This window comes from Syngnathus typhle, linkage group LG11 (genome assembly GCF_033458585.1).
Source record: "Syngnathus typhle isolate RoL2023-S1 ecotype Sweden linkage group LG11, RoL_Styp_1.0, whole genome shotgun sequence".
NCBI lineage: Eukaryota > Metazoa > Chordata > Actinopteri > Syngnathiformes > Syngnathidae > Syngnathus > Syngnathus typhle.
The window spans coordinates 1,746,408-1,773,226 of NC_083748.1; the positions used below are offsets into that span (position 1 = coordinate 1,746,408).

General features: G+C 46.2%; 1 protein-coding gene across 1 annotated transcript in view; it reads left to right on the forward strand.

Annotated features, from left to right (window-relative positions):
- ptprt (protein tyrosine phosphatase receptor type T) overlaps window positions 1–26,819 on the forward strand; it is a 150,771-nt gene that overhangs the window by 18,581 nt on the left and 105,371 nt on the right. The window contains exons 2-6 of the mRNA XM_061290451.1: window positions 6,743–6,841; window positions 23,498–23,658; window positions 23,720–23,830; window positions 24,386–24,467; window positions 24,885–25,000. Coding sequence (XP_061146435.1) covers window positions 6,743–6,841; window positions 23,498–23,658; window positions 23,720–23,830; window positions 24,386–24,467; window positions 24,885–25,000 — 569 coding nt within the window. The remainder of the gene's footprint in view (window positions 1–6,742; window positions 6,842–23,497; window positions 23,659–23,719; window positions 23,831–24,385; window positions 24,468–24,884; window positions 25,001–26,819) is intronic.

Sequence of the window (26,819 nt, forward strand, 5' to 3'; positions counted from 1 at the left end):
GCGTCTTTATTTTGGGGCAATCTTCGCCAGCGTTGAAGTACGTATGTTCATTTGTTTTGAAGGCGTGGAACGGCTGCAAATTGTGGGGCATACTGGGCTCTCCCCCCGGCACCGGCGGTGACGAGATAAGTCTGACAAGCCTGTCCTGGGAACCCCAAGTGTGCTTGCTCGCTCGCAAAGTGATCAATCGAGTCCTAATTATTAAGGGAATGGTGTCGAGTGGACGCGCTGGGCGACTGGGCTGCTTCAAAACCCCCACATAAATGACATTGCATTAGCGTGGAGTTTAGATCGATTTCATGTACTAACTTTGACACATTTTGACCTTTCAAATTGTATGGGAAAAATCTCCAATTATCGTGAGCATTTTACAATGAATTGAGATTATTTCAATCCCTTAATTATTTTGTCCCGTTCAATGTTTGAACGGGAACATTTTGAAAAATGCCTTTGCAGCAGTGAGCATACATTCAAATCAAGTCTTAACAATAGCATTAGCATTAACATCGAACAGTAGCGTCAAACGTTTGCTTATTATCGAGACTTGAGTTGGCTGGCACCATCAAGCATGCGTATCTCAAGTTTGCGCTTACGAGTCAGGGCAAACATTTGGACCAATGATGACCCGTATCTCCCAAAACTTACAAGTCACAAAGCCAATCAAAATTGAATTTCTTTAGTATCAGCATGAACATACGTAAAGTGCATTGTGGTCGTGGAAGCGAAACCCATTGCCAAAGAAAGGAAAAATGCAAGGAAGGGAGAAAGCAGAGGCGTAGCCAGGAATTCTTCCAGTAGGGGCGCGCGCCCACAGGAAAAAAAATCGAACATCACCCACGCCGTTCGCTGATCGCTAAAACAACATCCGGGTCCGGGAGGCAAACGGTGAATGGATAACATCGCGCACATAGAATAGCGCAAGCACATTCGCGCAAGACCGAAAGAAAAAAACGGCATGAAAATGAAGAATCAAAAAAGCTCGATTTTCTTCAACCGGGGCGCAGGGAGTCCTAAGCGGGGCGCCGCCCCGGCTCGCCCCGGCTTGGCTACGCCACTGGTTGCGCGATCGGACAAAAATGCGCAAATGAAATAATGCTTAAAAAAGACGGGTCTTTTTTTCTGCCCGCAACGGATTAAAGATCTTTCCATTATTTGTAATGGGAAAACATAATTCGTAATTCGGACGCAGGGAGTCCGAACCGGGGCGCCGCCCCGGCTCGCCCCGGCTTGGCTACGCCTCTGGGAGAAAGGAAAGAAAGAAGGTAGGAAAATAGGAAGGCAGGAAAGAAGGGAGAAAGAACAATGACACTGGTGACTGTTTGGCAACATTCGTGCCAACGTTAGCATTGGATGCTAATGAAGTGGCCCGCTGTGCTGCCAATTGCACACTCCAGTGTGTGCGTGTGTGCGTGTGCATGTGACCGTGGAGGCACTCGTGGGAAGGTAATAAGGCTTATTGTCCAACCCTCTTGAGGTACTATTAACCTTGTACCACACATACACGCACACACACACACACACCCGCGCGCGTGCACACACACACGCACACAAACGAGTGAGTCAATTGGATGAGGCAAATATTGTGGAGTAAGTTAATGGCATCGTTGCACACGGCTCCCCGTGGAGGCTTCGTGTATGTGTGTGCGTGTGTGCATGCTTGTCTCACCGATAGTCACAAAATTTGCAAATCCTATTCATCACAACCCGAGAGAGCTCGAGGAGCCATGCACAAAAACTGAACAGAAAGTTGGCCATTTTGGTTCACAGATGCCCTTTAACACAGATGAGGTCCTGAGAAAGTTCAAACAAATGTTGCCCCCAAATGACCACAATTTTTGATAAAAAATGTAAAAACAAATGTGGATCATGTGGACAAACTGAACACATTTGTTTCGAAATATGACGTCGGCAACGATCGATTGTATGCTAATGGTGTTAGCATGCGCTAATGTGGAAGATACTTGACTCGTTTTGATGGAAAATGAAGCGAAAACAGACCCATTGCAATACAGGCGCCCCTGTCAGTATGTTAGTATGCTCTAACCAGGATTTGATTTCCTCGGACACTCCAAAGTTGTTTACATACCAAACGAAGCGTAAACAGACAGAGTGCGGGCGGGCACCCTCGTTAGCACGTTAGCACGCTTGGCTGCTAAGTAACTAATGAGGGTGAAAACAGCTGCACGAATACGCCGACGCGCACGAGCGGAATGTTTAGTCCCGAGTTATAAAAATCTCTTGGCAAGGATCATTGTTTCAAACCTGAGTTAGAGTTACAAAAAAAAAACTAATGTTTAAAATTGAGTTTTCAGTGATTGATTCAGTTTGCAGACTTGGTTTCATGGTGCCATCCTGGAAAATGTGGCCCCATATGATAGGTTTGAGTCCCCAAGGCAAGGGAAGCGGATTTGAAAGTAGGGTTTTGGAATGAAATGTGGTTTTCAAGCCTGGCTTCTTGTTTTAGGTCAAGGTTTGCAATCGCAGTTGAGGTTCAAGGTTGACAATGTCAGACTAGGCTTTCAAGGTTGGGTTAGGGTTTTAAACAAAGGTCCGGCTTTCTAGACAGGGAATTAAGGTGGTAAAAGCTCAATCAGTGTTTGGGTCTGGCTTTTGTGATGGGCTCAGGCCTTCAACTAAAGCCCTGGAGTGTCCTTTAAAGCTTGGATCAAGGTTTCAAATCATCCGAATCCCAAATTAAAACGAGGCCTAGCCTATCAAACACCTTTAGACTTTAAAGTCGGCTTTAATAACCTGGCTCCACCCTACCTCTCTGACCTCCTCCAGCCACACGTCCCATCCCGTTCCCTCAGGTCGAGTGATGCCGGCCTCCTGGAGGTCCCCAAGACCAGGCGCCGAACCTGGGGCGACAGGGCCTTCTCCGTGGCTGCCCCCTCTCTCTGGAACGCTCTCCCCAGGCACATCAGAGATGCCCCCTCCCTCCCTACCTTCAAAACCACCCTAAAAACCCACCTCTTCACATTAGCCTTTCCTAACTGACCCTGCCCTTGGTGTTTCTTTGTTCTTCTTATTTCCCCCCCCCCCCCCCCACACACACATGTAAAGCGACTTTGGGTACCTAGAAAAGCGCTATATAAATCCCAGTTATTATTATTATTATTATTATTATTTGCTTTTTCAACCTGGACTAGGCCCGTCGTCCAAAACAGCCACAACAAGAACCAAAGAAAGGGAGCTTTTCCTTTCATGTTGACTGAAGCGCCCTTTATGTTGTCTCGCTTGTGCGCTAAGACAAACAGAAGCAAGTCAACGTAACCTCAGGCTTTTACAAGTCGAGGTTTCGAGGCCAACTGTCCAAGTCTGTCGAGGAGATGACGGGCAGGATGACCGCCTGTCAATCAATGAGCCTCCCTACCGCCCCCGGGCTCTTGCTCGGTCCGCCGTGCAGCTGCTGAGAAAAAGGCAAGGCAAAAGACATCCTTGTGTCAAGTGTGGAAGGAAAGGAGGATGCCTGAAACCAGCTCAGTGGCCTAATGGTTAGAGTGTCCGCCCTGAGACTGGAAGGTTGTGGGTTCAAACCCCGGCCGGGTCATACCAAAGACTGTAAAAATGGTACCCATTGCCACCCTACTAGGCACTCAGCATTAAGGGTTGGAATTGGGGGTTAGAAGGAGTGGAGCTCTTTACAAGCCCTAGGCTTCGTCTCCCTCCTTGCACAGTTATTGATATAATAATATGTGCTAAACAATAAACTAACTAACTGATAGCAAACTTGCCGGCACATCGAGCCACCTACATGCATTTGCGCTGCTCTGGATTGGAAGGGTATGGGGATTTTTTTTTTCTTCTTAGGTCAAGATTGTTTGGCACCCCCCAATGTCCCATATTGATAGCGTGGACAAGATCAGTCAAGACGCAATTTCCTTTTTCTTTGACGGGAACTTTGACCCTACCAACATGGCTGCCACGTAGGCTTCCTCCCGTCTCTCTCTCGAATTGTCACCCAGTCTCTCTCTCTCTCGATTAGGCGGAGGGCTACAGGAGTGTTCTTACTCGGCCGTAGCATCGAGTGTAGCGGCCCAACCTTGTGCTACCAAAAGAAAATGTGCAGCCACTGGACATTTTGCGTGATCAAAGCAGACATGGGAGAGCGGCTGTTTGGCTCCGAGGTCACCAAACGGTTAGCCCGCAGCAAGCGGGCCAACATACGCACACAGAGAAGTAAACGTGTTCAGCGATGAAAGGTGCACTCACCCGTCTGAAAGTATCACCATAAAAAAAAACACTCCAAAAGACGCCGGTGGTCAGGACTGTCCTTCCTGTCTCACGCACGTACGCACACAGGCCTTCTCGGAGCGAGTGTGATGAGGTGTGTGTTTAATCTAAAAGATGAGGAAAACGTTAGGATGTACGCCATTTTTTGGGGGGGGGGGCAATGTTCTCGGGGCACGTTAGTTCATGTTGGGTGTATTTTGGCAGCATTTCTCACCTTCATTTGGAATACAATTCCCACAAGTTTGCCTTGCCCTTTGGTGCATTTAGGCACTTGCTAATACTCTGTCACCGGGGACGGCTTTCAAGGTTTGTGTGGAATCTTCTGAATTGTTGGACGTCAGACTCCGTTTGGAAGTCACTCAGGCAAACGAGCTGGCTGACTGTCTGGCTGGCACGCGAGCACGCGCATTCCATAGTGCTCAGGATGAACAATTCCACCCCGAGGCGGCTGCGCAGCTATTGGCGGCCTTCTCATAAACTCGCACTAACGCGTGGCGACACAAGCAGCGAGTTGCAAAAGCAAAGCCGACGATTTGGTATTGAGCGGCCGGGACGAGACGAGACGAGACGTGAAGGGACGGGACGCCCGCGGGCAGCCGGGCCCTCTAAAGACTCTCGTTAGCGCTCACTTAGACAGCGTCATGGTGACCCCGTGCGCCTTCGTCAAGTAGGCGGCATCTGCTCACTGACGGACAATGTCTTGACTGCGCCGTGGCAAGGGCCCTCCCCGCAAGTGCGGCCGCGGGTTATTTAAAAGCACGAGTGTGGTCCAGCTCAGCTGCTCCATATGGAATATTGATGTTGGTATTGTTTGCTGCGCCCAACTTTGATTTGTTTGCTTGCTCAGGGAATGAGGGCGGCGGCGACGCATTGCCCAATTCGTTACGACCACTTTGAGGCAGCATCAAGCCGCATCTTGTTTTGAGCAGAGCGGCTGGGGAAACCCTATTCCCAATTTGGAAGGCAGACCCATTCCGAATTAGGATCGGAAGCTCGAATGTGAACCCGCTTTGGAAGCCTAAAGGCAAGCCCTTCCTTGCCCTTGTTTGAAACTCTAGTCCACAGTTGTCAAACTCAAGGCCCAGATACGGCCTGCCACATCATTTTATGTGGCCCGCGAAGACAAATCGTGCACCAAATTCGTGTGTCATTACTTGAATTGCAAATTGTCTTCACTTTTAATACTATCTTTTTTTGTTAAATATTTGACCAGTTTTTACTCGTCTGATTTGAAATTGAGTTATTTGTCAGTTTGTTTTGTAGCTTTTACTGTATATAATATAAGGTGCTCATACATTTATTTGGGTTGACATAATGACCCTCCGAAAGAAGCTATGACTGCAATGCGGCCCGCGAAAGAAATGAGTTTGACACCCCTGCTCTAGTCCTATCTTGAAAGCTGAATCCAAAACCGGTGCAACTCACCAAACCCTGATTGTAGCTCAAAGTATTGTTTGAAATAAATTGCTGCATATTTGAAACCATACCTTGGGTTTGGCATTTCAAAACACAACTTGAACCCAAGTGCAAAAGCCTGGCCCTCATTTGAAATCCTGCTGCCGCCAGCTTCAGACCCTTTTTCCAAAGCCTACCCCTAACCCGTCTGAAAACCTCTACCGTTATACCGCCAAGCTTGGACCCATAACACCACTCCCTGACCGATGTTTGAAACCGTCATCTGGGTTTCTGTCCTCAGCCTCGCTTGCAAAGCTAATTCATTTGAAGCCCTCGTTTGGCTCGCAAAGCTACTTCCCTCGGTTCATTAGGAAATTTGAATCATTGCTTGAAACCCTAAGCCTTAACGTGCGAGGGCCACTCAAACAAAGCCTCGCTGAGCGTCCGTGCGATATTCGCCGCCGGTGACAAAGCATAAAGAAGCTGGCCGGCGCTAATTGATTCCACAAATAAATCCGTGCAAATTAGACGCTGTGTGTCAGAGCATACGGCTAATTAGCAAAGCGCGCGTGGGAGCGGGAGGCAGCCAAGAAGGGGGCCGTGGTTTTCGCTTGCGGCGAACGCTAATGTGGCGGAAAGTGCGGCACAAAAGTAGCGGAATGAAGCCCCGTCGTCGTGTTGGCACTTTGGGGGCTGCAGGCACAAGCACAAGCCAACCTGGAGTTGTGGCTTGAAAGCCGAAAGTTCGCCTGACCCTATCCTGAAAACCGTTTAGGATGCAAAATGGAAGCAAGGCTCGAAAGCCCCTTGAGTTGCTAGCCGACCTTGTTTTGAACTCGAACCGAGCGCAAGTTTGAAAGACCAACCTAGCTGTGTTTGCGGAGCGACTTAAAACACGGACTGGATTTGAAAACCGAGAAAGCGCGAATTTACCCCATTGCTCCAGTTTGAAATGTTAATTTGAAGGCCGCAAAGCAAAAACAGCACTCGCCGCTGCTGTTGCGTGCCCCGTCTTCCTTTTCTTTTGAAAAGCCCCGCTTGGAATTGCTTCGCCATTCGAGCGTGTGCGCGCCTTTTGTCGTTGTGACCTGTATGTTGCTTTTGTGCCCGGCAGGCGGCTGCACCTTCTCGGACTCGTACAGCAGCTGCGGCTACAGCGTGTCGCTGGGGACCAGCGGCTTCACGTGGGAGCAGGACCACAGCGCCCGCGCAGGTACGCCCGGCTGCTTTGCCACAAAAGCTCCTTTGCCGAGGCCTCTCTCACACAACTGTTTGCCATCATCATCCAAGAGAGGTGACATTGCAGACATCACCTGTCTGCAGGGCCAGACTGGGAGTTTTTTTCAGGCCAGGAGTCAGTTATGTAATCAGGCCACCCTGGCCTTGCCCACACATGCATGTTCACACCCACACTTAATTGCATGCATGGGCACAAGCAAAACGCATTTGTGCGCACACACATGCACACACAGTATGTTTTTGACTGATTCAAAACAAATATGCACTCCAATATAAGCATGATAGTCACAACAATACTCCCCCTGGATATTTTTAGTCCTGGACATTTCCAAAACTCAGCTGTGTCAGCTGCTCTGAGCTATTACTGGGCCTACTGTCTGAAGCGTCAAAACTGGCAATAGTTCCACTTTGCATAGGAAATCCATCCATCCATCCATGCAGCCATCCATTTTCTGTACCGCTTGTCCCCACAGGGGTCGCGGGCGTGCTGGAACCTATCCCAGCTGTCATCGGGCAGTAGGCGGGGGACATCCTGAACTGGTTGCCAGCCAATCGCAGGGCACACAGAGACGAACAACCATTCGCACTTGCACTCACACCTAGGGACAATTTGGAGTGCTCAATCGGCCTACCAAACATGTTTTTGGGATATGGGAGGAAACCGGAGTGCTCGGAGAAAACCCACGCAGGCCCGGGGATAACATGCAAACTCCACGCAGGGAGAGCCAGAGGTGGGTGCGGGTTACCCTCCTAACTGTGAGGCGGTCGTGCTAACCAGTGCGCTACCGAGCCGCCAAACATAGACATATATTTTAATATTAATTTAGCCAGGGCCAGTTACGAAGTTTAGAGCAGTAGTTCTTAACCTGGGTGAGCTGGTCTCAGGGGTTCGGCAGAGCCTCCACTGCTGTCCGAAATCACCTGATTTATCGTGTAAATTCGTGATAACGCATATCTAAACTGGTGTGAAGACACACTTATTTGCAGGTATGTAATTTGTTGTGAGTTCATGTATTGTGTTGGTTTTGTTCTTTGAACAAGGTGATGATCATGCACGGCTCATTTTGTGCACCAGTAAAAAACATCTGTGTCTTGAATTTGATTATTTTATTTTTTTTGCTAAAGAGGGGTTCGGTGAATGCACATAAGAAACTGGTGGGGCTTGCTGGAGCAAGGTTAAGAACCACTGGTTTAGAGGAATGTGCATGTAAGAAAGAATAACAAATGACTGTTCAACTTACAAAACCAATTCATCTCTGCTGTTCACTTCAAACACGCTCCATACGACCGCAATGCTCTCGTATCAGACGCTTGCTCGATCACCTGCTTGTTTGCTGTCACAATGTACCCTACACAAATCCGAAACATTTGTTGCGGCTCCGAGTCACGACGAGGGGCAAGTTTTGGTTTCCGAGGGTTTTTTTTATTTCTCTTCAACGTCTCTCCCATACAGAGCCGCCTTTTTCACGTCCGCACTGATCGCGGTGGTGCCTTTACGGGCAGTCGGAGAAATCAACGCCAACAAAAAAATTACATCCAGCCTAGTTAAGACCATACCAAAGACTATAAAAATGGGACCCATTGCCTCCCTGCGTGTGTGACGATCATTGGGACTGAAAAAGTAAATAAATTAAAAATAAATAAATTAAAAACAAATTGGGTACAGACTTTTTTCCAGCATCAACATGCCATTTTTAGGGTGCGTATTATACATGGGGGCGCATTATACACGGAAGAGAAACGGTAATAAGCAAGAAAAAGAATTACAAGTCGAAAAAAACAACACTCACCTGTCTCAGAACAAAAAAGGAGACAAAAGGTCTAAAATCCTATTTGGTTGAACAAGTGGAGTGATCGGCTCTCCTTTGTTCCTAAATACGAATTCTGTTTAAAAAAGAGGAGAGGTCTGGCCATGAGGAGCTTAGCCACCGCAGTAACATTGGCGTCTTCCCCTGTCTGCCCGAAGCGGCTGTCTCCTCTGCCTTCCTCGAAGCTTAAAATTTGACAAAGTCCAGTTCAAAGATTCTGGAAATTCATCTTAGTAGATTTTGGTTCAGTCTCAAAAAGAATGAAAAATCCGTCTTTGTCTAAACGGCCATCGCCCTTACTAAGAAGAACCGCCCCGCTCTGTGTCAGGACAAAACATTTATAGGCTTCTGGCATTACCTCATCGGAATTACCTCACCGGCACGTGAGGTGGCCTTTCTGGAAGTTTCTGGAAGCTTCGAGAATGTTCCTTAGCTGATCCCTGTCCAGGCCAGCCTGCAACCACTGGTTGTCTTGGCAACCTTGCTTAAAGCAGCAACCACTGCGCATGACTGTACTCCGCCACCGGTTGCAGCTGTTTCCTGTTTTGCTCATTCTTTCACTATTAGCCCTTAATGTCTCCTCTCAACTTAATACATTCAGGTATGGATGGAACACCAATGTTAAATACAGGTTGGACAAAACATTGCAACATTAATAACACATCTTGTCTAGTAAAGATCAATCTTAACACATAATCATACTTAACCATAATAATGGGTTCTTCTAACTTAAATATATATATTGAATATACTTGTCTGCTTATGTACTTTATTCAATGAGGTTTGAGCATATCTGTTTTTGTAGCTAGGCAGGACTTTTTGTATTTCGACCCCATTTCTTCAACCTCATTGTCTCAAGTTCTGCTTTAGTTGTTGTCTCAGAGCCAACCTGTCCAACACTCTTGATTGAGTCAATTTTCCAAAATGTCCATTTTCATCTTGTGAGTTTCTCCACCTCTCAATAGCTGTACTCATCTCTGAGGATGATGTTTTTCCTCCGGAAAATAGTGCTTGCCTCCCCCCAAGCACAAAAACAGTCCTTCTTTGTTCTTGCAATGCTCAAAGCCAAGGACTGTTATCTTGTTGGTCAAGGCTGCAGGTGGAGTTTTGGGACTGAGTTCCAGGGCTCTGGGAGAGACAGACTGAGACACCAAACTCATAAGAGTGTCTACAAATTTTGTTGCCATTCATTCCCAAGTAACTTTTGTTTATCAAATTCCCCAAATGAGATTGATCTCTTTTGCATACAAGTCCTGCAAACTCATTCTGTTTTCAAGCTACATTTTAGCTGACGGTTTTCTATTCAATTAACTCATCTTGCGTCTGTGTTCCAAATATAGTCTTAATTTGTTGTTTTCAATTCTTGACTGCCTAATATTGCCAGATATCATATGCAATATGATAGATCAATTGGATTTGTGCTGCAATTCACGAGTAGACCCCCCTTTGCTCCAGCTCAGCTCATTGTCTAGCTCCAGAATATTCCTTGAACTCCCAGCCAGAGTCGCAGCTCTTATCTGATTCCTCCCTTTCTCTCATGAATCATTGTTGCAAAAGCCTATTTAACCTTTTCTTAAGAAATTATTACTATACCACATTATAAATATATTTATATACAATATATATCAAGGGTCAACAACCTTTCTTAAACCGAGAGCTACTTCCTGGGTACTGATTAAGGCAAAGGGCTACCAGTTTCACACACGCTTCTGAAATAGCCAATTTGCTCAATTTGGCTTTCACTATGTGTTATTATTGTCATTTCCAGTTCACATGTAAGTGTGATGTTAACAAGAATAGCAAAAATACAGTCAAACCTTGGTTTTTGACCACAATCCGTTCCAGGAGGCGGTTTGAGAAGCGAATCGGTCGAATTCCGAATCTATTTTTCCCATTACAAATAATGGAAAAAAATGTTTATTCGTTTTGAGACAAAAAAAGACAAAAACGCCTTTTTTAAGCATTTTTTCATTTGCGCATATTTGTCCGATCGCGCAACTGTAGCGCACCGGCGAACGCGCAACCGTAGCGCGTCGCCCACCGCGCAACTGCACCGCGCAACTGCACCGCGCTGGTCGCATTATTGTGACAAAGCCGTCGCTGAAATTTAGAAAATATTTTTAAAGTCCTGATGTACTTTCCAAAATTTAAGTGGACCTAAGTGCGCAGGGAGCTTAATTTTGTCCAATCGCGCAACTGAAGGGCACCGCCGAATGCGCAACAGTAGCGCTTCGCCGACTGCGCAATTGCACCGCGTTGGTCGCATTATTGTGACAGAGCCGTCGCTAAAATTTAGAAAATATTTTTCAAGTCCTGATGTACTTTACAAAATTTAAGTGGGCCTAAGTGCGCAGGGAGCTTAATTTGGTCCGATTGCGTAACCGCAGCGCGCCGGGCGCTCACTGTCCCATTGCTTTAAGAGAGTCTTTGTGTTTTAGGATGCTTTATGCTCCCACTTGCTTTCTTTGGAGGCATGATTAGGGGTTAATACAATCTTCAAAGTAACGAAAATACAATAACAACGGAGTCAGTCGGTATCCGGGCTGCGCGGTCGGGTTTTCTCGGGTCCTCCCGGCTCATCTCGCGAGGTCCGACCTCCGAATTTTATTGGACGAAATCTCGAATTTTTTGTTCAAATTCCGATTTGTTTGAGAACCAGGACGTTCGTAAACCGAGGTTTGACTGTAAAATAAATAGATGCAGCTCACTGACAAGTGCCGCTATTTGAGCTAATTTTAGAACAGTCCTGTGGGCGACTCATGCGGTCCTCACGGGCGACCTGGTGCCCGCGGGCACCGTGTTGGTGACCGCTGGTATATATCATGTGGGCGTTCGTTAGGCCCACAGTTACACATAGTATTGCAATGTGCGCAGCCACAGCCCCGCCCCGCCCGAACGAGGGAGGGCCAGGTGCTGTGCTAGATTTGGTTCCCCCGTGAGATTTTGTTCCCCCTGCCGTGGGAGCGCGCACGCCTTATTTGGAAAGCGAAAAACCGATGTCGTACGGCGTCGTACGGCGTCGTACGGCGTCAGCACTATGTTGTTTTCAATAAAAACATGAAGAACTCACGTTTGCGTCAGTCAATTTTAATTTTTACAAAGGATTATTCTCATTTGATGTCTTTAAGTTCATCCGCGTTCTGCCATTGAAGCGGGGTGCATTCAAAGACCAGTCGTACAGACGGAACACTCATTCACTTCACCAAAAAGCAACAATATAATTAAGCGAGCTCTTTGCATAAACCTCAATGCAAAGAAACTCCTCATTTTGGGTACCGTTACATGCTACGAGGAGGATATATTACAAAGGAGACTTTCTACTTAATTGTGATCATCATTCATCCATCCATTTTATTACTCAGGTATTTTCAAAGCAAATTAATATTGTTGCATTTATTCATTTGCTTTAAAATGACAGCGCAATATAATTAAAAGCTGACACTATAGCAATGTCAAACGTGTTCATTTAAGCAAAAGCCACACACATTTTGTGATCAAATCTTTCATAACGAGAATGATTTGAGTGAATTGATTTGAATGAATAATTGAGAAGAAATTTCAGTTCCGAAGGCTCCTTTTGTCCCAAGCAAAGTGACAGGTGGTGGGGAGGGGGGGATAAAAATTGTAATAGGAATTCTATAAAAAATGTCAAGCCGTGAAAATTTGTGCCCCCCTCCCATATTGAGAACGGTGAGTCCTGGACATCGAATGGCTTTTATTCTATCTTCCTGGGGGTCTGTTCAGGTTGTGTGGCAAATTTGAACAGGTTCCCTTATTCCTAGGCCAAATTACAGGGGGGAACACACGGGGCCACCTCAGAAGTTTTAACACAATAGAAAAGAAAACCCCGGATTCCACTTCAGAAGTTTTAACACAATATAAAAGAAAACCATAAAGAAACAACCACCTCCACATAAATCATTAAAGTATCAAATTTTGGGTCAGGAAAGACAAATCCTCTACGGTGTGGAGGCCACATATTATGAAGGAAAAAGCCTTCTTACCTTCTAAAGTTGGGGCACCAGGCCTCCAGACCCCAGAAGAAGCTCTCCCCCTCGGAAGTCTTAAAACCGATCAACTGGACATCATGTCGGGGTCACCTATTGTTGCGTTTTGTTCAAGATGTCCGTCGTTGAGCAAGAAAAACAAAGATGTAGAGTAATAGTTGGTTCTTTATTTGCAAGCTCTTGGGTTGTTTCATCTGCTGAAGTGATGAAGTACTGACTGCCGTAAAACAACCCAAGCTCTTGCAAATAAAGAGCAAACTATTACTCCACATCTTTGTTTTCCTTGCTCAACGACGGACATCTTGAACAAAACGCAAACAGTACCTTGCCTCACAGTATTTATCTCAGACGGGTCCAAAAAAGCAAAGCAAGAAGCAGTGGCTGAGCATCTGTCAGGGCGAGCATCGTTAAGAAGCAGCCGGGGTAGAAAAGCTGGCCGGGGCTGGAGTAATGGCTCCCCACGGGCCCCAGTTAACTCTGGCGCTTTATTTACCTGTCTCTATTTCTTGCTTCTTTTGTTGGCCCTCCTCCTCCATTTGCAGATGGGGACGCAGCACGGGTCCTCATTACGCCATCCCGAGCCCGCGTCCAGCCTTTGATGGCGGCAGGATCATCCCAAAAGTCTTTTCTGCCTTTGCCATCATTCGAGGCAACCTAGCCAACGTACAGCTTTTGACAAACATCAAAGATATCACGGGCATTCATCCAAGTCCATCTTGTGTTGACTACAACTATGCCTTTTTTAAACTTTTAAAACAAATCAGCAACACATTGACCCAAGAAACATTTTTTCCAGAGTTGTCAACGAGACTAACGTCAATCAAGCCATCAAGTCACGGTTATGTTTTGAAACAATCAAGACAATTTTGAGTCGGCAATGAACTCGACAAAAACCTTCCAGACCTCGATTGTCAATTGACATACTCAGTTTTTGACAACAAAGACAGTTAAGTTTGTCAAGAAACCCAAAAGACATTTTGTTTTCGAAACATCCAAACCGATTCTCAGTTGCCAGCTTGGTTTTCAGATATGAACGTGACCGTTTGACGAGGATCAAAGACCAATTGGAAATGTCAAGGACACCAACATGCAATTTTGGAGGAACATCAAAGACCATCATTGAACACAAACACAAACAATTTTTTTAACTGTCCGAGACAAGACTCGTTTTGTGGACATCAGCGAGCTAGTGCTGCCATCCTTTCGTTCAAGCTGATGCAAATTATCTCATCTTGTCGGATGTTGGATGTCTTTCCTTTGATTTTGCTTTTCTGTTCTTTTTTTTTGCTTTCTTTCCTGACGCGTTTTTTCTTCTTCAGGGTTTTGACGGTAGCTGCTATTTTGGTTTTTCTTAAATGTTGGATTTTGTTGCGTCAGGCGGCTGAAATATTTTTTTTCTCCCCCCTTTGTCTTTTCTCTCTCGTCTGCTGACAGCCGGCATTGAGACGCATAAATTATCCATGTGCCGCGCTGGCGTCACAAGTGGGAGCACAAAGTCAAAATCTTGCCACCGCCAAGTCCTGCGGGTGCTAAAGAGACACCTGTTAGAGTGGTGCTCACTCTAACTTATTTTGCAAGAACCACACAGGAGTCAAGCAAGTCATTTTAGACACCTGCAGGCGGAGAGTTCACTCGTCGCTGTGCTTACAGCGATGGTCGAATGAAGTCTGACTCTCGCTTCCCACAAGAGCATCTTTATTATGAGAAAAAGGGTGGGGGTGACAGTGGACTGAATAGACAAGTTAAAGCTCTTGACCTCTAGATAAACAGAGCAGGGGATGTTTTACGACATTGTTTAGGATGGGACAGAGCTAGGTGGTTTTCTACCGGTTACATACCAACGTAAACAAAAAACGAATCTACCTAAGTTATTTATTACCGGTTACATACATTCCAACATAATCATAGATCAAGATAGTTTGGAAAACCCTGACATATCCCTCCTGTTTTATCATATGATTATGCGAACCCGATCATTTAAACACAAGAGAGAAAATATAAAGAAGAATAGCAAAAATAATAAAAACAATAATAAAAAAGATCAATAAAAAAACTGAGATGACAGCGGACGGGTTGGGAACGCGTAGGGTGAAACATGACAAAAACAACAACCAATGATAGCAACAATCTCCAGTGAAGATGAGGTCTTTCCTCAATACTCCAGTCCAAACTTATTGTGTGATCTAAAAACCTGCTGGCCGATGTTAATATGCAGGAAAAGTCTCACACGGCCCCACTGCCTTAGGCGACCAGAATGCTACCAATAAAAAATAAAAAGAAAAACACAGAAACAGTACATCATTGTATCCATCACTTGCGAAGCATTTTCGATGGTCAAATCATCAAGTTTCTGTAAAACACGCTCAGTATAATAGAACCTACGCAATCCGCGTTTCATCATGGTCATCACATCCGTCACGACTAAGAAGTTGTATATGTACGTGTGCTACGGTAGAAGAGACGACCCTCGTCACAGCAGACTTCAAACATGGGATAACACAAGTCGTAAACAAGCACAACAACACCAGCACAACAAGCACAGGAGACACTAGTTTCAACAGCAGTTGCCACCAGTTGCCAGAGAATAGCCATGAAAAGAAACCCCACTGTTGTGGAACTTTGTCATTCGACATGGCCTGCTGTGAGTTCTTCAGTGAAGCCATGGCGTCGTAGATGTCAAGTCAAGTCAAGTCAAGTTTATTTGTATAGCCCTAAATCACAAGCAGTCTCAAAGGGCTTCACATAGACAGAAATTGACAAGCTTTCTCAAAGCATCCCCTGATCTTAAGCTCCCAAAAGGGCAAGGAAAAACTTAAAAACCCCTACTGGGGGAAAATAAGAAACCTTGAGAAGGGACCACAGATGGAAGGATCCCCCTTTCAGGATCACCAGGTTGGAATGGATGCAGAGAGGGCACAAATGATACAACATGAACATCAATGAAAATAAAAAGTGGATGTCCATGTCAGAGCAGAGGGCTGCCGAAGGAGCCCTCAATTGTCCTGGCAGTGTCTACGAGGAGGTTGACCTGCAGTTCCCCCATCCTGAATTAACCCACGAGAATCCAGATAGCCGCTGTCAGCATGGGTGCAACCTAACCACCTCCCCGGCCGGGGAGGGAGGGAGTGGAGAGGGAGAGAAAACAAACTCCAGCCGAATCGGCCACTACAGGTTAGTTAAAGGCCATGTCATAGAAATGTGTCTTTAAACATGTCTTAAATGTTTCTACTGAGGTAGCAGTCCTAATATCCATTGGTAGGGCATTCCAAAGCTCTGAAAGATGAGTGTGTCATTTTCTCCAGGAGTGTATGTGCAACAGGAAGTCCCAATGATGTGGCACACACCACCTTGTGCTGCCGTCAACAAGTCCAGAACCATCCTGTTTTGCAAGACCATCAGCCTAATAGCCTGAATCTCTCTATTTTGTCCATCGTTGACTTGTAGCGACAGATTCGCAAAGGATTTAAAACGATAGTTCAGTGTCTCGATGAAGAGTGAATGTTTTCCAACTCCGACCCAGGGAAAAAGCGCATGAACAACTTTGTCTCCAACGGACCATACTTTATGGTCGTCTGGAACATTCGCACCCCAGATAGGGTCATGAGGGTCAAAGGTTGCAACTGCTCTGCGTTGACGTCCAGAAGAGTTGCGTGCTGTCGTCAGCTGTCGATGTCGTATCCTGTAGGTGTGGTCTGTCACCCACACTGGTGCACACACTCCTGTCCAGTTGGCCGGCATCATTGGATAAACCTTGTGACCACAAAGCCACCAGCCATTCTGGATGAAGTATGTTCCGTTCGATGGTGCAGACATGTTAGTCGGAGAGCCCTCCCCAACTGAAATGGCTCTCCTATCTTGACACTCAGCGGCGATGTCCAAATCTCCCATCCAGTTTCCTCCTGGAGAGCAGTCACTGTCAATGCATTTGCGGGTCTTACTTCCTTGGATGTAACACGTATAGTTCACTCCAGGCCGCCGCTCTGTGTAGGCCACCTGCGGTAATGTTCGTCCTTTAACAGTCACATTGGGATTAATCCAAAAGAGTTTGATCACAGATTCATTCCTGCGAGTCCAGGGCGGTAGGGGTAGCGTCACTGACTGTGACAGCACAGTGTTGATAACCAACTCCTCCCATGGATGCCATACATTTCGCTTCAGTGACATTCATTGCTTTGGCCTCCAAGTGAACTTGTGTGGGGCAAGGGGAGTTTTTGGAAACACAGATAACATCCCTCCTGTGTGTGCGCTCTCACAGCGACCTTCACATACCGGTACCAAGTGTTGGTTTCGTATGGGTTTCTGGGGTCCCATGACCAGTCCTCAAAGTTCTCACCGTGTGACCATCGTTTTCCACGGTCAACATTGACACTTGGTCTGTTCAGATGTGTCCATAGACTATAGCACGCTCCAACCACAACGCAGCAGAGGATCCACCTGGCATGTGGAGCCACGTTGCTACTAAGATGACAGGAACACCGAGACATACCCCCGCCTAGCGGAGTTGGGATTGCTGTTCGCAGACTTCGCCACCGCCCCGAAATGAGGGGTCCAGCACTCCTTGTAGCTCGCAGTGGCTAAGGTGAATCCAGCTGGGTCGTTCAGCGATCTTCACTGCGGTGGGGGTAGTCAGCAAGACTTGGAATGGTCCCTCCCACCATGGCTGGCCCAGTTCTTTCCTTTGATGACCCTGATGTAGACCCAGTCTCCTGGATTGATGGGGTTGTCGACCTGTGAGGAGGAAAGAGCAGTAAATTTGCATTGGACATATCTTTCGGTTTGAGGGACCTGATCATATAATCTGCCAAGGACTGTTCTTCATCTGCCCTTTGCAACTCTTGTAGTCAATTGTAATGCCCTTTTTAACGAGGCAGATAGGAGTGTTTGAAAGAAGAGTTTGAGCACTTCTTAATGATTCCTCCTAACCAAAGACCGTTCATGACAGGGGCTTTCCCATTTATTGCCTCCTGTCTTAAAGGAGATTCCCTTATCCATGCCGTCTTCTTCCTAACACGTTCGCACCCACACAGGTTGTGAACATAAATGCACAAACACCGAGCGCGCACCCAAGGCTCAGACAAACGACAACAGCCTGACACAACTTTACAGAGATTACGCACGAACACAGACCACAGACAAAGGGATTCTATACATCTCTCATGTAGCTTCTTTTGATAGAACCTCCTATTGGTAACTGTATAGCGGACTGTTCTGCATATAATCCCTTACTCAACTCCCTTGCTTCTACTTTTCCATGTCGGTGCAGTCGTAACCGATCCCTATTGCAGTCATTGTCTTGTTAACTGTTGCCTTGTGCGACTCCTATGCATGATTGTGTGAAAGTCAAAAATTCAACGTATCCAACTTTCTGACCACCCAAACTCCACTGTGGTGCAACGAACTTACTATTTTATTGAGTAGGTACATTGAGCAACCTAGCTTCCTCTTGACTGAATTCACTTTAGTCCAAATGTCCTATTCTAAAATGTATCAAACTCAATTTCTACTTATGCCTGATGAGCCAAAACATCAGATCTCGCTCTTGTTTCTCACCGTTTTAGCCGTTTTGTTTTGTCCAATCTGTTCAATCTCTGACCATGATGCTTCTCTCTGTAGCTCTACGCATTATTAATTTTTTATCAAATCTCCTCAGTTCTGTCAAACTCAGTGCACAATGACGCTCCTGTCCACTTTGACTCAAGTCCCATCAAGTTTAGCCACGCCACAGCAAGGAGTGCGATTTGGCCGTCGGCCACTTCATGTCCATGTGTCTTCTGCTGCAAGTTGGTGTTCTTTTGTTGTTGCTTCAGAGCCAACCCATCCATCACTCTCGAATGAGTCCATTGTTCAAATGAGTCCATTTTCAACATTGTGAGTTCCTCCGCCTCTCACTGTCTTTTTTTTGTCCCCGAGGATGTCGTCTTTCCTCCGGAGTGTACTTGCCCCCTCCAAGCACAACAACAGTCTTTCTTTGTCCTTGCCAAAGGTCAAGGGTGCCTCAAAGCCAGGCACCGTTTTGTAGTCGTCCACGGCTGCAGTCGGAGTCTCGGGATCGAGTTTTCAGGGATCCTGGCACTGAGAGTGACAGACTGGGACATCAAACTTGTAAGACTATCTCCAACTGTAGCTGCTGCCATCCATTCACTAGTAACGTTTGTTTACCAAAAGTCAAATTCTCCTAGTAACAGCAATGTCGTCTTTATATTGTAAGTCCTGCAACTCATCCTATTGTCGAGCTAGGTTTTGTCTATAGTTCCAATTTAATGGGACAGTACATTGTCTTCAGTATCATTATTCAAAATTAACTCAGAGGTCTGCGTCCCACAACTAGCCCTGATCTACGTCTTGATCTCTCAAACTTTAGTACCTGTGTCATGCTTGCTCAAAAATGTGACTTAGAGTATGGTGCTGTAAATTTCCAATCTCCCCAATCAAATTGGATCCCGCTTCTTAGTTCTTCTTTCTCATGCTCCTGTTAGCCTGCAATTGTCCAAATCAATAATGTTGTGTCTTTCTTTTGAACCTCTAAATCTCTCGTGTTGCTAACCTATCTACACCAGGAAGGGTCTTAAAGGAAGGACCAACAGATTACTCCCAATATCTCCTCATTATTTATGAGTTAGCCTCCCTTTCCTAACTCAGGTGCATATCTTGTCAGTTGTTAATGGAAACCAGATGTCTCGTGCCAATGAGATCATGGACTAAGGCCCAAACAATCCCGCACGAACCTGACCCGAAACATGACCCGGTCACACTTAGGCTTACTAGTGAGATATACATTGCATGATACCAGAATAGAAATTTACCACAGTATGACACCAAATGTATTAGAAAATCCATATGTCGTAAAGTGTTGTATTATTACTATCTTCCACTATCTGTCCTATTCACTCCCTCCTTCTGAGGCTTGGCAACGCCCATGCCTCACACCTTGACAAACGTTTTGGGAGAATGTGTTCTTTACTACATATGATTCCATCATTTAATTTGACTTTCTTTCCAAAACGCTTCTCAATTTCCCAGTTCACACATCTTCTGCATGTGTTACTGGTTCTCCACTTTTTTCTCTAGTTAATCATTAATCCAAAAGCTATGTTTTTCATTTTAGCATTCAACTTACTCAAAACCACTCTTTCAGCAAAGTCGCTCTACTAATTTTCCATAGTAGTCGCCAACAGCTTCAACCATTCAACCTGTATTTTCCTTTCATTCAAGGCAATCATTCATCAATGCTCATTTGCATCTCACACACTCTCCAAAAAGGAGTCTCATCATCACATTGGTTTCAATTCATCCAAGCTCACCACACAACATTCATATACCATTTTCAACTCAAGGTTCCTGATAGAACAATCCAACAATCAAAAAAAAAAAAAACTCAACTCATAAAAAACTACTGGCAAATTAATCTGAATTTTTCCTTTGTTTTTGAATTTAAAGAACTCAATCTCTCAGATTTAGCTCGCAGATAGAAGTTTGTATAATTTTATAACACCATCAATCAATTATTCCTATTAAATGTAGCATTGCAATGTCTTAAATTCACAATTTTGCTTCTTCCAATTCCTGAAAGCATGTTCTGTCGTTTTTTTTCTTCAAATTTCTCATGAGGGCTCTCGCATGAGGGCTAACATGCACTAGTGTGGATCAATTTCTGCTCGCAAACACATTTTTCTCTTTTCCTCTCATTTTTATCTTTCCAAATCGTTTCTGTTCTGCGGTGCAAATTGGATAGACCACAGTCTAGCAAATTTCTTTACACTAAAAGTTTAGCCAATCTTCATCATTTTAACACACATGCACAGCTCTCGCGCGCGTAGGGCAGGTCCCAGCACCAATGATTCGTCACAGGCTGGCCATTTCCTGTGGTCGATCATGAGCTAGTCCCTCCTACGCACACAAGGACAGTACATTCTAATTTTCTATTTATCTTCAAGTTGCATTCATTTACCACTTGATTTGCAAATTCTAACTTTAGTGTACACACACAACTTGATCTCTGGTCATTTGTCATTGGGCATACAAACAGCATTGTCATACTTCTTGCATGGACAGGAGCTCTAATAATCCAAAAAATGTTCCAATAATCTGACAATGACATGTTTTGCTGTCATATGGGCATCTATTCTTTCTTTCTCTGTATTAGCATGAGGGGTCAAAGGAGAGGAAGCTTGTCATGCTGTAAATGTGACCTTTCCTCTGCCTCTTCCTCTGCCCCTTGACTGGCACCGCTTTTTTTTCTTTTCTTCTAAAACACTCTCTTGACCAGTGTCCACGTTTCCCACAGTTCCAACAGTTGTCAGAATCTGATGGGGGTTTTGAATTATATGGTGGCCTTCGGCCTTGTTGGTCTCTAACTCTTCCTCTCCCCTTTGGGAACTTTGGAAGAAGATCCTTGTATCTTCATTTAGATCATTATTATCATCTAGATGAAATACATCAGAACATTTGCCTTTTTGGATCACTTTTTCAGCATGCCTGTCCCACTGCATAGTTGTTGTATACAAGTTTTGCACACGAGCGGAATGCCTCTCTTGCTCTTCTGGTTGAGCTGCGGCTGGAGCCGTGGCCGGGACAAGTTTTCAACTTTCTGTCTTTTGGATTTATTCTCTTCTCTCTTGTGAAGCTTTCAACCACAGTCTAGTAGAATTCAAGTCTCTCTCTTTTCTTTTTCCACTTCAGCATGTATTACATACAATCAAGAAATCTACTCGCCATGTACTCATCTCCTTCAAGAGCTAGAGATTTATCGTTCCTTTTTCTCATCTTAATTTTAGTTTTTCCAGTGTTTTTTTCAATCTCTTTTTATTTTCTTTGAGGATCCTCAATGCAGGTTTAAATTGACCTAACAAATTACTAGCCTGTGTTATTGCCGTCGATCAATGCTAGAACTGCTTTTTAGTCAATTTATCCTACCAGTCACACATTCAACCACACAAATTTCTTATCCCTGCCTACGCGAAGTCCTCTTTTAAAAATAAAAGAGCTGCTTCATCCGGATGGGGGACTCTACAACACCCCTTCCTTCCCTGGGAACTGAAGACAACTGTCCAGTTACCTAGCCCTGCCAACGCGAAGTTGTCCCCTTAGAACAGTGGTTGTCAAATAAGGGTACACGGAGGTACGTGAGATTTTACAAAAATATATAAAACAGTTTGAAAACCACTGCTCCAGAAGAGCCACTTCATCTGGAGGGGGACTCTACAACACCCCCTCCTTCCACAAGACTTCTTATCTTCTGTCTTGCCTATTTTTATTCCTGTGCACTTTTACTTTTACGCGTTTCACAACCACACAATTTCTAACTTACCTGACCCCTGGTACGTTGCATTGCCGGAACCCGTCAATCCACCTCTGGCAGACGAAGGCAGACCTAAGATGCTGGCCCAGCGAAGAAATTCTCTTCCCAGGACTTTCTTTTCCAGGTCCCCCTAAAGGACGCTGGCTTGTCGACAATGCAGCACGTCCTCCTCCGTCAGCCAGATGGCGGGTATGAGGGTCCCGGGTTTCGGCACCAAAATGTTAGAGTGGTGCTCACTAACTTATTTTGCAAGAACCACACAGGAGTCAAGCAAGTCATTTTAGACACCTGCAGGCGGAGAGTTCACTCGTCGCTGTGCTTACAGCGATGGTCGAATGAAGTCTGACTCTCCCTTCCCACAAGAGCATCTTTAGGAAAAGGGTGGGGGTGACAGTAGACTGAATAAACAAGTTAAAGCTCTTGACCTCTAGATAAACAGAGCAGGGGATGTTTTACGACATTGTTTAGGATGGGACAGAGCTAGGTGGTTTATTACCGGTTACATACCAACGTAAACATAAAACTAATCTACCTAAGTTATTTATTACCAGTTACATACATTCCAACATAATCATAGATCAAGATAGTTTGGAAAACCCTGACAACACCTTTTACAACTCTCGAGCAGAACAAAATGTGAAGAAGATGAAAAAGAAGAATAAGGTGGCGCTCACTTGCCGCTCAAGTTAGAAAAAAACACTGCTGCTAAACTTCGCAGAGTTTGACCTGCTTCCTTCAAAGAATCACATCCAGAAAAAAGTCTTTGCGGTCTTTGGGTTGGGGGAAGCAGCAGGTTTGTTTGTTTGGCTTGCTCCGTTTTGTCATCAGCAAGCATCTGGGAGAGTGGGAGTACCACAAACCGACTGCCTCAAAACAAAATGGTTGACTTCCTGTTCATTTGGAGGCATGGGTCTATAGCAGCACCAAACTGTTCTTGCACAATTTTCCCCTCAACACTCTCTGACGTCTTTCATTCTTTGAGGATCAAATTGTACGTTGACAGTTTGGTGGCGCTTCAGGTCCTTGAGACTTTTTGGCCATTTTTTGCGGAGAAGTTTTCAAATTCCTTCATGCTATTGTTTTACCGGCATTTCCTTGAATTGTTAAAGGCTCTTTCATTCCAAAGGTTTGACTCAGATTTTTTCTCAACACGTGCACGCGCAACCACCCCCCGGTGATTGAGGATGTGGCGCGACTGGAGTAGCGTGTAAATCTGGCGCTGGCTCGTGGCGGCGTTCCACAGAGCAGACCAGGCTCGCAAAACACCTTGAAACATACTCGACAGCAAGCGGAAGCTTTCTTTATGTGGCAGCTGCCTGCCCTGGGGGGCCACAATACCATGACCCTGACAATGTTGACTGCATCCTGATTCCAGACAAAGAAAATGTTCTTCCAGGATTGCAAATTTGCTCTGTCACACATTCTCCCAAGTTGAAGGCTGCAGCATTTCTGCTTGATGTTGTACTTTTAAACAAATTTGAAGCATGTTTTTGTCTGCCTCTGTGCCTTTGTGTCAGGTGGCGCAATGGTGGTGAATGCGTCGGGCCGGGCGTCGGGTCAGCGTGCTCGTCTCCACATGCCTATGCTGGAGGAAAACGACACCCACTGCATTGATTTCCTCTACTCCATATCGGGCCGTGACGGCGCCAGCCCCGGCGCTCTCAACGTCTACATCCAGGTCGCCTCAGGTGAAGGGAAGGCCTCGTGGAGTTGTCAAGTCGCTCAAACGCTTTGTTCAGGTCTACGGGGGTGCTCAGAGCAACCCCGTGTGGAACGTCAGCGAAACTGTCACCGATGGATGGCTCAAGGCCGAGCTCGCCATCTCCACCTTCTGGCCCAACTCCTACCAGGTGACACAGGCGCACGCGGCCTTCACAAAAAGGTTGCGATGCTTTAACTCGTTGACAAACGAAGCCCTGTGACAAAGAGCGCTTGAAAGACAGCCACGTCGCGCAGTGCCGTGCTTCGGCTGACACTGAAGGATGCAGAGCATTCGGCCGGTCCCAGTGCGATGCAGCGACGGCTGAATCTAGTCCAAGCTTTGGCTCTTTGTCTCGAGTCATGTACACATTGTCCTGGAATCAAAGCCAAAACTGAAAAGCAAAGACCGCAACACAGTCTAGCTCATAAATGCGCCCGTATTGCGCAAGAACCATCTGCCGTCGGCCTTGCGAAGGCTCGCCGGCCGCCTGTCATGTCGCTGTCTGCCAAGCCGCCGTCCGCCAGGCCGCTCACTTTGAGTTGGACGGGGCACGCCTCTCAAAGTCCAATGACAAGCAAGAGAAATGGCCATCCCAGATTTACTCGCACGCATGTACGCACATTTGCTGTCACGGGAATCACCAGGAAGCGTGCGTGCGCACGTGCGCCTTCCTCTCATCTGCTTTCGTCCTTTTCCTCTCCAGGTGATATTTGAGGCCGTTTCCGTCCAGGGCCACCCAGGAGTCATCGCCGTCGACGACGTCCGAGTTCTGGCTCATCCCTGCCGTGAGTGAGCGTGCGCGTCCCAATTGCCGAACCTGTAAGGCCAGGAAGCAAAATGGTGTCTGTGTGGCTCACTCTGGACAAGACGGACCACAACGTAGCATAACAATGATGCATGGCGAGGGCGCCTCTTGTATTGACACCATGTTTGAGCTCTGCCGGGAACTCTCATCTTTTTTCTCGACTCTAGCATACCGACGTCCTCCTTCAGTATATTGAACGCTTGATATGCACTCCGTGTGCTCTATCGCAGTTAAAGACCGTTCACCTCCAATGTCCTTTCCTATGTGCTCCGTCTACAATTTAACGTCGTGTCATATTGCCATAGTCGCACGACGATCCTCTTTTCGCACACGTCTCGTGTAACCTCCGGTGTCGCTGGATGACGCTGGCCAATTTTGTTTGTGCGCTTTTGTTCAGGGCAAGCGCCTCACTTCCTGCGCCTTCAGAATGTAGAAGTCAACGTGGGTCAAAACGCTTCCTTCCAGTGTACGGCGGGGGGCAAGTGGTCTCAGCGCGACAAACTCTGGCTGCAGGTGGGTATCTCTATGTCTACGCTCTCCTACTTTGTCGTCGTCCACAAACGTGCTGCTGATTTAGTTGGGAGGCGAAGAAAAGAAGGAAAGCGTGGCACACGAAGGCAGCCAAAGAGCGAGGCGAGCTGTGGGCTCAGACAAAAACGATCGAATGTCAAGAACCAAAGCTGCAAGTAAACAGAGCGCTCGTCTGCAACACTCCACAGTCAGTACATTGGAAAGAGCAAAGAGCGCTCGAGTGAATCTAAGCGCTATTCATCCATGCTAATTGCAGAGAAGATTTTGCGTGGAGGCGGCTCGGTGGGGCACTGGGTAGCATGTCCGCCTCACAGTTAGGAGGGTGCGGGTTTGACTCCACCTCCGGCCCTCCCTGTGTGGAGTTTGCATGTTCTTCCCGGGCCCGCATGGATTTTCTCCGGGTACTCCGGTTTCCTCCCACATCCCAAAAACATGCTTGGTAGGCCGATTGAAGACTCCAAATTGTCCCTAGGTGTGAGTGCGAGTGCAAATGGTTGTTTGTCTCTGTGTGCCCTGCGATTGGCTGGCAACCGGTTCAGGGTGTCCCCCGCCTACTGCCCGATGACGGCTGGAATAGGCTCCAGCACTCCCGCGACCCCCGTGGGGATAAGCGGTTCAGAAAATGGATGGATGGATAGATTTTGCGCGGTGCGCTCTGAGGTCTCGCCCGGAACAGCGGAGCTGATGAAACTTTTTGTCGACGTCTCCAACCGTGTGCGTGCAAAGTGCGCTGCTGATGACATCCCCCATGGAGGCGGGCTGGGGTGGGGGTCTGCAAACGGACAAGATCTGATAGCGCTTTAAGAATAATAATACTAGATTTGATTTTTAACACACTTTGAAAGGTATAAAGGTAACGCCCACACAAGTGGCCCATCAGTGGTCCAAACAAAAGCTGAAAAAAAAAAGCTCAGAGTAGTAGGCTGCAGGCGCAGCACGGCCAGCGTGTCTGCCACAAAAGCCAGAGAAAGATGCATGGACGAAGGCAGCGCATCACTTGAGTGATGCGCTCTTAAGCCTGAAAAAGAAGTGCAGCAAAGTGACGACGAAAAAATGGCAAAGCACAATGAATAAAATACAAATACAGTGGAGCCTCGGTTTTCGAACGTCGCGGTTCTCGAACAAATCGGTATTCGAACAAAAAATTAGATATTTTTTTGCTTCGGATGTCGCACGAAATTCGGTTGTCGAACCTCGCGAGATGAGCCGAGAGGACCCACATGCCACTGCCTCCGTTCGTTATTACATTCTCGTTACTCTGAGGAGTGCATCAACTCTAATCATGCCTCCAAAGGAAGCAAGTGGGAGTAGTAAAGCCATCCTAAAACACAAAGACGCTTGTCAACCTTTTGACAGTGAGCGCCCGGCGCGCTGCGGTTGTGCGATCGGACCAAATTAAGCTCCTTGCGCACTGAGGTCCACTTAAATTTTGGTAAGTCCAGTAGGACTTTAAAAATATTTTCAAAATTTTAGCGACCTCTTTGTCACAATAAAGGTTGCGCGTTCAGCGGTGCGGTGCAGTTGCTGACACAAATGCGCAAATGAAAAAATGCTTAAAAAAGGCGTTTTTATTTTGCTCGGAACGAAATATTTTGTTTCCATTATTTGTAATGGGAAAACATGATTCGGAATTCGAACAATTCATTTCTCGAACAGCCTTCTGAAAAGGATTGTGGTTGAAAAGCGAGGGTCCACTGTACAAAAATACGAAGCATTTGGTGCGAAAGGGTGACAGACGGCACAGTGCCTGGAAAGCAGCGCCGACTTTTTGGAGAAAAAAAAAACAAACTAATCGGAGAAT